The sequence below is a fragment of the Anolis carolinensis genome, unplaced genomic scaffold (assembly GCF_035594765.1).
Source record: "Anolis carolinensis isolate JA03-04 unplaced genomic scaffold, rAnoCar3.1.pri scaffold_7, whole genome shotgun sequence".
Classification (NCBI taxonomy): domain Eukaryota; kingdom Metazoa; phylum Chordata; class Lepidosauria; order Squamata; family Dactyloidae; genus Anolis; species Anolis carolinensis.
The window spans coordinates 33796003-33811227 of record NW_026943818.1 but is presented as its reverse complement, the minus strand read 5'-3'; the positions used below and the strand labels follow the sequence as shown (position 1 = coordinate 33811227).

Here is a 15225-nt window from a genome sequence, read left to right as displayed (position 1 = left end):
GGACCCCTTCCAGCTCTAGGATTCTACGGTATTATGTCTTCATGGATTTTCAAATGTCTATGGGACTGGATGGCCATCTGTTGTGAGAGCTTTGATTGTGTCTTCCTGCCTCGCAAACAGGGGTTGGACTGGATGGCCTTTTGGGGTCCCTTCCAGCTCTAGGATTCTATGATTCTACGGCATTATGTCTTCATGGATTTTCAAATGTCTATGGGACTGGATGGCCATCTGTTGTGAGAGCTTTGATTGTGTCTTCCTGCCTCGCAAACAGGGGTTGGACTGGATGGCCTTTTGGGGTCCCTTCCAGCTCTAGGATTCTATGATTCTACGGCATTATGTCTTCATGGATTTTCAAATGTCTATGGGACTGGATGGCCATCTGTTGTGAGAGCTTTGATTGTGTCTTCCTTAGTGGCAGAAAGGGGTCGGACTGGATGGCCTTTTGGGGTCCCTTCCAGCTCTAGGATTCTATGATTCTACGGCATTATTTCTTCATGGATTTTCAAATGTCTATGGGACTGGATGGCCATCTGTTGTGAGAGCTTTGATTGTGTCTTCCTTAGTGGCAGAAAGGGGTCGGACTGGATGGCCTTTTGGGACCCCTTCCAGCTCTATGATTCTACGGTATTATTTCTTCATGGATTTTCAAATGTCTATGGGACTGGATGGCCATCTGTTGTGAGAGCTTTGATTGTGTCTTCCTGCCTCGCAAAAAGGGGTTGGACTGGATGGCCTTTTGGGACCCCTTCCAGCTCTATGATTCTACGGTATTATTTCTTCATGGATTTTCAAATGTCTATGGGACTGGATGGCCATCTGTTGTGAGAGCTTTGATTGTGTCTTCCTGCCTCGCAAAAAGGGGTCGGACCGGATGGCCTTTTGGGACCCCTTCCAGCTCTATGATTCTACGGTATTATGTCTTCATGGATTTTCAAATGTCTATTGAACTGGATGGCCATCTGTTGTGAGAACTTTGATTGTGTCTTCCTGCCTCGCAAAAAGGGGTCGGACCGGATGGCCTTTTGGGACCCCTTCCAGCTCTATGATTCTACGGTATTATGTCTTCATGGATTTTCAAATGTCTATGGGACTGGATGGCCATCTGTTGTGAGAGCTTTGATTGTGTCTTCCTGCCTCGCAAACAGGGGTTGGACTGGATGGCCTTTTGGGGTCCCTTCCAGCTCTAGGATTCTATGATTCTACGGCATTATGTCTTCATGGATTTTCAAATGTCTATGGGACTGGATGGCCATCTGTTGTGAGAGCTTTGATTGTGTCTTCCTGCCTCGCAAACAGGGGTTGGACTGGATGGCCTTTTGGGACCCCTTCCAGCTCTAGGATTCTATGATTCTACGGCATTATGTCTTCATGGATTTTCAAATGTCTATGGGACTGGATGGCCATCTGTTGTGAGAGCTTTGATTGTGTCTTCCTTAGTGGCAGAAAGGGGTCGGACTGGATGGCCTTTTGGGACCCCTTCCAGCTCTATGATTCTACGGTATTATGTCTTCATGGATTTTCAAATGTCTATTGAACTGGATGGCCATCTGTTGTGAGAGCTTTGATTGTGTCTTCCTGCCTCGCAAAAAGGGGTTGGACTGGATGGCCTTTTGGGACCCCTTCCAGCTCTAGGATTCTATGATTCTACGGCATTATTTCTTCATGTCTATGGGACTGGATGGCCATCTGTGGTGAGAGCTTTGATTGTGTCTTCCTGCCTCGCAAAAAGGGGTTGGACTGGATGGCCTTTTGGGACCCCTTCTAGGATTCTATGACTCTACGGCCTATGTATGAGGCTGGATGGCCATGTGTGGGGAGGGCTTGGATGGTGGCAGACCGGGGTTGGGCTGGATGGTCTTTTGGGGTCCCATCCAAGGCTCACCTGGAGGAAAAACCAATGGAGGCGAATGGAAGGAGAGGGTGAGTCAGGGCTTTGCAGTGGCAAAAGCATGACTCAGCAGGTGGAGGGGAGTGAGTCAGCAGAAGCAGCAGCAGGCAGGACAGCCTCAAGGTGACATTTTCCCGGGAATCATAAATAACAAGCGAGGATTTGCAGCCACGTTCACCCAAAACGTAGGAGACGTTGTCATTCCAAACCCTTTTCTACCCGGCAACACGTTGCAAGCCACCCTCTGCTCAACCCATCCTGCGAAAAAATTATAATAATGCAGTCCGTCATCCATCTTATTATTTTATTATTAAATTATAAATTAAATTAAATTAATTAAATTACAGTAGAGTCTCATGTATGTATTTATTTATTTATTTATTACATTTCTATCCCGCCCTTCTTTCTCACCCCGAAGGGGACTCAGAGCGGCTTACAAATTAAATTTACATACAATATTATATCATTAGCCTAGCACAATACTGGCAATAAATTACCATATTGTACTATATCTATATATCCTAATACTATTAGTAATATTACACGTAATATATAATATATAAATAATATTATTATATTGTATTATTAGTATTATATTGTATTACAAAATAATATTATTAGTATATGCATATACAATACATTATAATATTATATATTACTAGCTGTGCCCGGCCACGCGTTGCTGTGTCGTTGTCTGGTGGTGTTGGTGAGAAATTGTTGAGGTAGTGGTGGTATTGAATGTCTGTTGTATGGTTGTCTTTATGTTTAGTATGCACACTGAAGTGGATTATATGGCAGTGTGGAGTCAAGATAATCCAGTTCAGAAGCAGATAATATAAGATTCTCAATGGGTTATATAGATGTGGAAGGACCTTGAGTCTACAGTGCCATATAATCCAGTTAAAATCTGATAATCTGTGGAAGAGGCCTAAGTGAGGCCTAACTGTGCCTGTCCCCTGGGCTGAGTAGGTTGCTAGGAGACCAAGCGGGCGGAGCTTAGCCTTCAAACTGGCAGCAATTGGATAAAAACTATTATTCCTCTCCCTGTAATTAGGACTTTATTTTTCTTTTCTTTTTGTTGTATCAACCTAGAGCCGTGAATGATGGGTTGTGTTGTCAAATTTCGAGGTTGGGGGGCCTGTAGTTTTGTTGTTTTGTCCGCTGCCCTGATGCCATCACTCTTTTATATATATACTAGCTGTGCCCGGCCACGCGTTGCTGTGGCAAAATATGGTGGTATGGGAAATAAAGTATTGAGGAACTGGTGGTAGTTAAGGTAAAGGGTAAACGTTTCCCCCAGACATTAAGCCCAGTCATGTCTGACTCAGAGTGTTGGTGCTCATCTCCATTTCTAAGCCGAAGAGCCGGCGTTGTCCGTAGACTCCTCCAAGGTCATGTGGGATGACTACATGGAGCGGCGTTACCTTCCCGCCGGAGCAGTACCTATTAATGCACTCACATTTGCATGTTTTTGAACTTCTGGGTTGGCAGAAGCTGGGGCTAACAGTGGGGGCTCTCCGCTCCCCAATTCAAACCTGCAGCCTTTCGGTCCAGAAGTTCAGCAGCTCAGCGCTTTAACACGCTGTGCCATCAGGGGATATTATTTCCTAAAGGTTGTGAATATACAATATTTCTGATTGGTTTTTTTTTGTCTGTTGGAGGCAAGTATGAATGCTGCAATTAGGAAAAATGATTAGGATGTAATGGCCTTGCAGCTTTAAAGCCTGGCTGCTTCCTCCCTGAGTGAATTTTTTGTTGGGAGGTGTTAGCTGGCCCTGATTGTTTCCTGTCTGGAATTCCCTTGTTTTCAGAGTGGTGTTGTTTGCGATATTTTATGTGTTTCTACTGTCTGTGGCCCTGAGAAAACAGAGGATTTTCCAGACTTTGATGATGGGAATACTTTGTCGGGAGGTGTTAGGTGGCCCTGATTCTTTCCTGTCTGGAATTCCCTTGTTTTCAGAGTGGTGTTGTTTGCGATATTTTATGTGCTTCTACTGTCTGTGGCCCTGAGAAAACAGGATTTGCCAGACTTTAATGATGGGAATACTTTGTTGGGAGGTGTTAGCTGGCCCTGATTGTTTCCTGTGTGGAATTCCCCTGTTTATTTACTGTCCTGGTTTTAGAGATTATATTGTTCTGCATTATTCTATCCCAGTAATTATTTCATATTAAAGTAGAATCTCACTTATCCAACATTCACGTATATAATGTTCTGGATTATCCAACGCAGTCTGCCTTTTCATAATCAATGTTTTTGTAGTCAGTGTTTTAAGTTCATTGTGATATTGTAGTGGTAAATTTGTAAATACAGTACAGTAGAGTCTCACTTATCCAACATAAACAGGCTGGCAGAATATTGGATAAGCGAATATGTTGGATAATAAGGAGGCATTAAGGATAAGCCTATTAAACATCAAATTAGGTTATGATTTTACAAATGAAGCACCAAAATATCATCTTAGACAACAAATTTGGCAGAAAAAGTAGTTCAATACACAGTAATGCTATGTAGTAATTACTGTATTTATGAATTTAGCACCAAAATATCACAATATATTGAAAACATTGACTACAAAAATGCATTGGATAATCCAGAACGTTGGATAAGTGAGTGTTGGATAAGTGAGACTCTACTGTAAATACTACATAGCATTACTGCGCATCTAACTACTTTTTCTGTCAAATTTGTTGTATAATATGATGTTTTGGTGCTTAATTTGTAAAACGATTACCTAATTTGATGTTTAATCGGCTTTTCCTGAATCCCTTCTTATTATCCAACATATTCACTTATCCTGCCGGCCTGTTTACGTTGGATAAGTGAGACTCTACTGTATATTGATAATCTTAAATTATCTGCTTAGAACTGGATTATATGAGGCCCCTTCTTCACAGCTGTATAAAATGCACACTGAAGTGGATTATATGGTAGTGTGGAGTCAAGATAATCCAGTGCAAAGCAGATAATATAAGATTCTAAATGGGTTGTATAGCTGTGTAGAAAGGCCTTGAGTCTACACTGCCATATAATCCAGTTAAAATCAGATAATCTGTGGAAGAAGCCTAAGTGAGGCCTAAATCTGCCTGTCCCCTAACTGAAGCCTGGCTGTCCCTTGGCTGGTTGCTAGGCAACCAAGTGGGCAGAGATTAGCCCTCTAAACTGGCAGCAATTGGATAAAAACAATTATTGCTCTCCCTCTAATTAGGACTTTATTTTTCTTTTCTTTTTGTTGTATCAACCTGGAGGCATGGATGATGGGTTGTGTTGTCAAATTTCGAGGTTGCGGGGCCTGTACTTTTGTTGTTTTGTCCACTGCCCTGATGCCATCACTCTTTTATATATATAGATAGATTGTAAATTATATTGTATATATGTAAACTAGCTGTGCCTGGCCACGCGTTGCTGTGGCGAAGTCTGGTGGTATGGGAGATAAAGTATTGAGGAATTGGTGGTAGTTAAGGTCAAGGGTAAAGGGTCGTGTCTGACTGCACACTGAAGTGGATTATATGGCAGTGTGGAGTCAAGATAATCCAGTTCAAAGCAGATAATATAAGATTCTAAATGGGATATATAGCTGTGTGGAAGGGCCTTGAGTCTACACTGCCATATAATCCAGTTCAAATCAGATAATCTGTATTTTATACGCAGTGTGGAAGAGGCCTAAGTGAGGCCTAACTCTGCCTGTCCCCTGGGCTGAGTGGGTTTCTAGGAGACCAAGTGGGCGGAGCTTAGCCTTCTAACTGGCAGCAATTGGATAAAAACAATTATTCCTCTCCCTCTAATGAGGACTTTATTTTTCTTTTCTTTTTGTTGTATGAACGTAGAGGCATGGATGAGGGGTTGTGCTGCCAAGTTTAGTGTTTCTGGGATGTGTAGTTTTGTTGTTTTGTCCTAGGCTGAAATTTCATTACCCTTTTATATATATAGGTACAGTAGAGTCTCACTTATCCAACGTAAACGGGCAGGCAGAACGTTGGATAAGCAAATATGTTGGGTAATAAGGAGAGATTAAGGGAAAGCCTTATAAACGTCAAATTAAGTTATGATTTTACAAATTAAGCACCAAAAAATCATGTTATACAACAAATTTGACAGAAAAAAGTAGTTCAATACACAATAATGCTATGTAGTAATTACTGTATTTATGAATTTAGTATCAAAATAATACGATGTATTGAAACCATTGACTACAAAAAAGTGTTGGATAATCCAGAACATTGGATAAACGAGTGTTGGATAAGTGAGACTCTACTGTAATACACACACAGACACACATATATAGTTGCACTTTATCTATGTTTTAGGTTTACAACTTTTAATGTGCACTTTGCTAATCTACTATTACAACCTCACTGTTTTTAAATTCTATGTTTTTAATAAGTGTGTTTTTATTATTTTTGGTTAATGTGCAAATTTTACAATCGGTGCATGTTATTGTTTATTGATTTATTGTATATTGTTATTGTTTTGAATCTGATATTTCTGTGAGCCGCCCCAAGTCCCCACCGGGGGAGATGGTGGCGGGATACAAATAAACTTATTATTATTTTTTATTAATAATAATAATAATAGTTTCTGATTCTCTCCCCCTCTTTTAGAGCATCAAATATGTCAGTTCTGGCATCCGGAAGGACGCCGTTAATCATAAACCTTTATTATTCCTGGGGATATGAGTAATGCAGCAGAAATGTTAAGGGCTTTGATGGAAATATTCTGCCGCTCTGAGATGAATCCAAGGGTTTTGTAGCCAAAAGGTGCTTATTGGGGTTTATTTCCTCTCTCTTTTCTCCCTCCACGTCCAGGTGAATAGCAGCATGCAGACGGTCAATCTGAGATCACGCCACGACATCAACCAGTGAGTAGAATAATATAACTTTATTTATATTACACTCTATCTCCCCGAAGGTACATATATGGCAGACCTTCAATACTGTTATACAATTGACAAGGACAGACAATACACAAACAGAGGCAAGGCTTCCCTCTTATTTTCATCTCTGGCATCTCAAGGCTATGCTTGACTTGTATTTTATATATATACTAGCTGTGCCCGGCCACGCGTTGCTGTGGCAAAATGGTGGTGGTATTGGTTAAAAATTGTTGTGTAATTTTTATTTGACGTTATTTGCATTTTTTAATTAATTTTATTGTAAGTTATATTTTTATTTATTATATTTTATTATTTTCTTGTATCATTTTTAGTTATTTTCTGTTATTATAGTATTTTATTGTATTAATTTTTTAGTGTTTTTTATTATTTATTATTGGGTTGCTAGGAGACCAAGTGGGCAGAGCTTAGCCTTCTAACTGGCAGCAATTGGATAAAAGCAATTATATGGCAGTGTGGAGTCAAGATAATCCAGTTCAAAGCAGATAATATAAGATTCTCAATGGGTTATATAGATGTGGAAGGGCCTTGAGTCTACACTGCCATATAATCCAGTTAAAATCTGATAATCTGTGGAAGAGGCCTAAGTGAGGCCTAACTCTGCCTGTCCCCTGGGCTGAGTAGGTTGCTAGGAGACCAAGTGGGTGGAACTTAGCCTTCAAACTGGCAGCAATTGGATAAAAGCAATTATTCCTCTCTCTCTAATTAGGACTTTATTTTTCTTTTCTTTTTGTTGTATCAACCTAGAGGCGTGGATGATGGGTTGTGTTGTCAAATTTCGAGGTTGGGGGGCCTGTAGTTTTGTTGTTTTGTGGGTTGCCGTGATGCCATCACTCTTTTTTATATATATATATGTGTGTATATATATATATATATATATAGAGAGAGAGAGAGAGAGAGAGAGAGATAGTATATGTATGTGTACACACACACACACACACGCACACACATGAATATATACATATATAATATAATTTACAATAATATATAATATTATAATATATTGTATATGCACATAATATTAATAATATTATTTTATAATACAATATAATACTAATAATACAATATAATAATATTAATTATAAATTATATATTACATGTAATATTATTAACAATTTTACAATATATAGATACAGTACAATATGGTAATTTATTGCCAGTATTGTGCTATGCTAATAATATAATATTGTATGTAAATTTAATTTGTAAGCCGCTCTGAGTCCCCTTCAGGGTGAGAAGGGCAGGATAGAAATGTATTAAATAAATAAATAAATATAAATATATTGTATATAATATACAATAATATATAATAATGTAATATATTGTATGTACATACCTGTAATATTGATAATATTATAATCTAATACAATGTAATACTAACAATGATGCAATATGATTATACAGTAGAGTCTCACTTATCCAACATTCGCTTATCCAACGTTCTGGATTATCCAACGCATTTTTGTAGTCAATGTTTTCAATACATCATGATATTTTGGTGCTAAATTCGTAAATACAGTAATTACTACATAGCATTAATGTGTAATGAACTACTATTTCTGTCAAATTTGTTGTATAATATGATGTTTTGCTGCTTAATTTGTAAAATCATAACCTATTTTGATGTTTAATAGGCTTTTTCTTAATCTCTCCTTATTATCAAACATATTCGCTTATCCAACGTTCTGCTGGCCTGTTTATGTTGGATAAGTGAGACTCTACTGTAGTATATATTACATGTAATACTACTAATAATATTACAGTATAGTGGTACAGTACAATAATGTAATTTATAACTCTAATATAATTCTAATAATACCGTACATACTCGAGTATAAGCCAACCCGAATATTAGCCGAGGCACCTAATTTTACCACAAAAAAACTGGGAAAACATTGACTCCAGTATAAGCCGAGGGTGGTAAATTTCAGAAATAAAAATAGAAACCAATAAAATTACATTAATTGAGGCATCGGTAGGTTAAATGTTTTTGAATATTTACATAAAGCTCAAATTTAAGATAAGACTGTCCAACTCTGATTAAATCATTCTCATATTCTGCTTATGTATCCTTTTAATAATAATAGAGTAAAATAATACATGTAATAATAATAATAATAAATATAGGAAAATAATACATGTATTAATAAATAGAGTAAAATAATAAATGCAATAATAATAATAAGATCAGAGTGAAATAATAAATGTATTGTTAATAATAATAAAAATAGAGTAAAATAAATGTAATAGTAGCAACAATAACAGAGAAAAATAATAAATGTAATAATAATAATAGATACAGGAAAATAATACATGTAATAATAAATAGAGTAAAATAATAAATGCAATAATAATAATAGTAAAATCAGAGTGAAATAATAAATGTATTAATAATAATAAAAATAGAGTAAAATCAATGTAATAGTAGCAACACTAATAGAGAAAAACAATAAATGTAATAATAATAATAATAATAAATACAGGAAAATAATACATGTAATAATAAATAGAGTAAAATAATAAATGCAATAATAATAAGATCAGAGTGAAATAATAAATGTATTAATAATAATAAAAATATCGTAAAATCAATGTAATAGTAGCAACACTAATAGAGAAAAATAATAAATGTAGTAATACCAATAATAATAGAGAAAAATAATAAATGTACCATATATTCTCGAGTATAAGCTGACCCAAATATAAGCCAACCAGGATCCGCACCCGAGTATAAGCCGAGGGGGGGGCTTTTTCAGTCTTTAAAAAAAGGGCTGAAAAACTAGACTTATTATTATTTTACTCTATTATTATTAAAAGGATTCATAAGCACATTTACATTGAAGAATACGAGAATGATGATTTGATCAGAGTTGGACAGTCTTATCTTACATTTGAGCTTGATGTAAATATTCAAAAACATTTAACCTACTGATGCCTCAATTAATGTAATTTTATTGGTATCTATTTTTATTTTTGAAATTTACCACTCTCGGCTTATACTGGAGTCAATGTTTCCCCAGTTTGTTTTGGGTAAAATTAGGTGCCTCGGCTTATATTCAGTCAGCTTATACTCGAGTATATACGGTAATTTTATTGGTATCTTGGCTTATACTGGAGTCAATGTTTTCCCAGTTTTTTTGTGGTTAAATTAGGTGCCTCGGCTTATATTCGGGTCGGCTTATACTCGAGTATATGCGGTAATTTTATTGGTATCTTGGCTTATACTGGAGTCAATGTTTTCCCAGTTTTTTTGTGGTTAAATTAGGTGCCTCGGCTTATATTCGGGTCGGCTTATACTCGAGTATATGCGGTAATTTTATTGGTATCTTGGCTTATACTGGAGTCAATGTTTTCCCAGTTTTTTTGTGGTTAAATTAGGTGCCTCGGCTTATATTCGGGTCGGCTTATACTCGAGTATATGCGGTAATTTTATTGGTATCTTGGCTTATACTGGAGTCAATGTTTTCCCAGTTTTTTTGTGGTTAAATTAGGTGCCTCGGCTTATATTCAGGTCAGCTTATACTCGAGTATATACGGTAATTTTATTGGTATCTGGGCTTATACTGGAGTCAATGTTTTCCCAGTTTTTTTGTGGTTAAATTAGGTGCCTCGGCTTATATTCGGGTCGGCTTATACTCGAGTATATGCGGTAATTTTATTGGTATCTTGGCTTATACTGGAGTCAATGTTTTCCCAGTTTTTTTGTGGTTAAATTAGGTGCCTCGGCTTATATTCAGGTCAGCTTATACTCGAGTATATACGGTAATTTTATTGGTATCTGGGCTTATACTGGAGTCAATGTTTTCCCAGTTTTTTTGTGGTTAAATTAGGTGCCTCGGCTTATATTCGGGTCGGCTTATACTCGAGTATATACGGTAATTTTATTGGTATCTTGGCTTATACTGGAGTCAATGTTTTCCCAGTTTTTTTGTGGTTAAATTAGGTGCCTCGGCTTATATTCAGGTCAGCTTATACTCGAGTATATACGGTAATTTTATTGGTATCTGGGCTTATACTGGAGTCAATGTTTTCCCAGTTTTTTTGTGGTTAAATTAGGTGCCTCGGCTTATATTCGGGTCGGCTTATACTCGAGTATATACGGTAATTTTATTGGTATCTGGGCTTATACTGGAGTCAATGTTTTCCCAGTTTTTTTGTGGTTAAATTAGGTGCCTCGGCTTATATTCGGGTCGGCTTATACTCGAGTATATACGGTAATTTTATTGGTATCTTGGCTTATACTGGAGTCAATGTTTTCCCAGTTTTTTTGTGGTTAAATTAGGTGCCTCAGCTTATATTCAGGTCAGCTTATACTCGAGTATATACGGTAATTTTATTGGTATCTTGGCTCATACTGGAGTCAATGTTTTCCCAGTTTTTTTGTGGTTAAATTAGGTGCCTCGGCTTATATTCAGGTCAGCTTATACTCGAGTATATACGGTAATTTTATTGGTATCTGGGCTTATACTGGAGTCAATGTTTTCCCAGTTTTTTTGTGGTTAAATTAGGTGCCTCGGCTTATATTCGGGTCGGCTTATACTCGAGTATATACGGTAATTTTATTGGTATCTTGGCTTATACTGGAGTCAATGTTTTCCCAGTTTTTTTGTGGTTAAATTAGGTGCCTCGGCTTATATTCGGGTCGGCTTATACTCGAGTATATACGGTAATTTTATTGGTATCTTGGCTTATACTGGAGTCAATGTTTTCCCAGTTTTTTTGTGGTTAAATTAGGTGCCTCGGCTTATATTCGGGTCGGCTTATACTCGAGTATATACGGTAATTTTATTGGTATCTGGGCTTATACTGGAGTCAATGTTTTCCCAGTTTTTTTGTGGTTAAATTAGGTGCCTCGGCTCATATTCGGGTCGGCTTATACTCGAGTATATATGGTTTTTATGTTGAATGTTAGTTTTTTTATGTTTTAATTTCTGCTTTTTCCCGGCATTGATTCCTTTGTTGCAGGAAACCCGACACAGTCAAGCAGAAAAATGCCTTCCCGCCCAACTTCATCCATTCCTTGGACTCCACGCACATGATGTTGACGTCTTTACATTGTCACAGGTCAGGACAACAAAATATGTTCTGTCCAGAAAAATAATTTTTGGGATATATTTCTGATCTGTTTGTTTACTTCTTGGTCTCCTAGGCAGGGATTGACTTTCGTCTCGGTGCACGACTGCTACTGGACCCATGCGCTCACCGTAGACGTCATGAACCGGGTAAGAGACTCCCAAAACACCATCAAAGCCCTCCCGACAGATGGCCACCTGGTCTTAGAAAGTTCATGGAGAGATAGGGCGATAGAATCATCACATCCTAGAGTGAGAAGAGAACCCCAAGGGCTATCCGAAACAGGATAAAATACATACAATCATACAAAATGGACAAAAATGTGATTTTTTCCAGGTTTGTCGTGACCAGTTTGTGGCGCTCCACAGCCAGCCCATCCTTGAGTCCCTGTCCAGATTCATGCTGGAAAAATACTGCGCCCGAATTCCGTAAGTGTTCCCATTAACCCCTTAATTCCCAAAAGTCATCCCAAGGACATATTGTACGTGGTTGTTCCCTTTCTCCTACTTTCCTAAAGCATTTCCTGATGTGGTTTTCCCTCCTTGTTGGCCAGCATTCTGGGTTATAACCATAATTATTATAATATTACATTATTTGTAATTATTTAAAATATTATATACATACTAGCTGTGCCCGGCCATGCGTTGCTGTGGCAAAGTGGTGGTGCTATTGGTTAAAAGTTGTTGTGGAATTTTTATTTGACGTTATTTGTATTTTTTAATTAATTTTATTGTAACTTATTTATTTATTTTTTATTATTTTGTTGTATTATTTTTAGTTATTTTGTTATAGTATTTTATTGTATTAATTTTTTAGTGTTTTTAATTATTTTTTATTGTATTATTTGTATTTATTTATTTATTTTATTCTTTTATTAACACTGGGCTGAGTGGGTTGCTAGGAGACCAAGTGGGCAGAGCTTAGAGCCTTCTAAGTGGCAGCAATTGGATAAAAACAATTATTCCTCTCCCTCTAATTAGGACTTTATTTTTCTTTTCTTTTTGTTGTATCAACCTAGAGGCGTGGATGATGGGTTGTGTTGTCAAATTTCGAGGTTGGGGGGCTTGTAGTTTAGTTGTTTTGTGGGTCGCCATGATGCCATCACTCTTTTATATATATATATATAGATTACATGTAATATTACCAATCTATATCTATATCTATATATATAATAAAAGTGAAATCGGAGTATGTATCAGCGTTTTGATTGGCCTGGCGGAATATGTGCTCGCGTTTTGATTGTAAGTAATAATTGTAAGTATAATAATTATAAATAAATACTATAATTATATTATTTATTATTTATTATTATTATTATTATTTACTACATTTAAATCCCACCCTTCTCACCCCAAAGGGGACTCAGAACGGCTTACAAATTAAATTTATATACAATATTATATTATTAGCATAACACAATACTGGCAATAAATTACCATATTGTACTATATCTATATATTGTAATGTTATTAATAATATTACTTGTAATATATAATATATAATTAATATTATTATATTGTATTATTAGTATTATATTGTATTAGAAAATAATATTATTAATATTATATGCATATAATATTATTGCATTATATATTATTGCAAATTATATTGTGTATATGTGTGTGTGTATATATGTGTGTGTGTGTGTGTGTGTATATATATATATATATATATATATAATTAGCAAAGCATGTTACTGGTGGGAGGGGCCTTCAGCTGATTATAATTATTATAATAATTATTATATTACATTATTTATAATTATTTATAATATTATATCCATATTATAAATATAAATTATATAACAGTTTTCCGTCTTTGTTAGCCAGCATTCTGAGTTAGGAAATGGCTGGAAAAAACATTATTGTAAGCCGCCTTGAGTCCCCATGGGATAGTAGTAGTAGTAATAATAATAATAATAATAATAATAATAATAATAATAATAATATTTACAATTATTATAATAATTATAAATAATAATTGTAATTATTATATTATAATATAATCATATTATAATTATTATAATATTATTTAGAATTATTTATAATATTATATACATATTATATTATAAATATAAATTATATAACATATTATTTATAATAATATAAATAATATAATTAATACATATAAATAATATAATAATATATTTCTTGCCTATGTAGTTCATCTCTCATGGCTGTCCTCATCTCTCCTTCTTTTTTATTTCTTCCCAGGGTTGAATGGAAGAATAAAAAACCTCTCGAATACCAGAAGCTCTTACAGCTACTCTGCAACATCCCTAAGAAAGGTATGTGAACAAATTGTATTAAATTGGAACATTTTTATGTAGTTTGTAGATAACATTTCCTCCGGCAGGCTCATTGTTGTGTTGACTGATCACAAATATATTTATTTACTTATTTATTTACTCCATTTGTATCCCGCCTTTCTCAATCCGAAGGGGACTCATAGCGGCTTACAAATAACATTTACATAGAATGTATTATATTGTAGCATAGCACAATATTAGCGTAATATATTACTATATTGTACTATAACACTATATTGTAATATTATTAGTAATATTACATGTAATATAAATATACCATTATAATAGTGTTGTTATTATTATGTTGTACTACATTATAATATAATTAATATTATATGCATATACATTATATTATTCGTATAGCACAATATAAGCATTATATATTACTATATTGTACTATAACACAATATTATTAGTAATAATATATGTAATATAAATATATCATTATAATAGCGTAGTATTATTATATTGTATTACATTATAATTAATATTATATGCATATACAATATATTATATTATTAGTATAGCATAATATGAGTATTATATATTATTATATTGTTATATGGACACAGCTATTATGTACAGTTTGCTTATTTTAGAAGTCATTTTTAGTAATTATATTGTATTACATTATAATATTAATATTATATGCATATACAATATATTATTAGTATAGCATAGTATGCTTATTATATATTATTATATTGTTATATGGGCATAGTTATGTAGTTTGCTTATTTTAGAAGTCATTTTTAGTAATTATTATTATTATAATATTGTATTACATTATAATCATATATGCATATACAATATATTATATTATTAGTATAGCATAATATGAGTATTATATATTATTATATTGTTATATGGACACAGCTATTATGTACAGTTTGCTTATTTTAGAAGTCATTTTTAGTAATTATTATTATATTGTATTACATTATAATATTAATATTATATGCATATACAATATATTATATTATTAGTATAGCATAATATGAGTATTATATATTATTATATTGTTATATGGACACAGCTATTATGTACAGTTTGCTTATTTTAGAAGT

General features: G+C 34.7%; 1 protein-coding gene across 2 annotated transcripts in view; it reads left to right on the top strand.

The window, feature by feature from the left end:
• The window catches only part of polrmt (RNA polymerase mitochondrial), a 79909-nt gene that overhangs the window by 59091 nt on the left and 5593 nt on the right, over positions 1 to 15225 (top strand). For both annotated transcript variants that reach the window (XM_062960311.1, XM_062960310.1), the window contains exons 16-20: positions 6692 to 6744; positions 11743 to 11841; positions 11927 to 11999; positions 12187 to 12278; positions 14064 to 14137. In XM_062960311.1, the coding sequence (XP_062816381.1) occupies positions 6692 to 6744; positions 11743 to 11841; positions 11927 to 11999; positions 12187 to 12278; positions 14064 to 14137 (391 nt within the window). The remainder of the gene's footprint in view (positions 1 to 6691; positions 6745 to 11742; positions 11842 to 11926; positions 12000 to 12186; positions 12279 to 14063; positions 14138 to 15225) is intronic.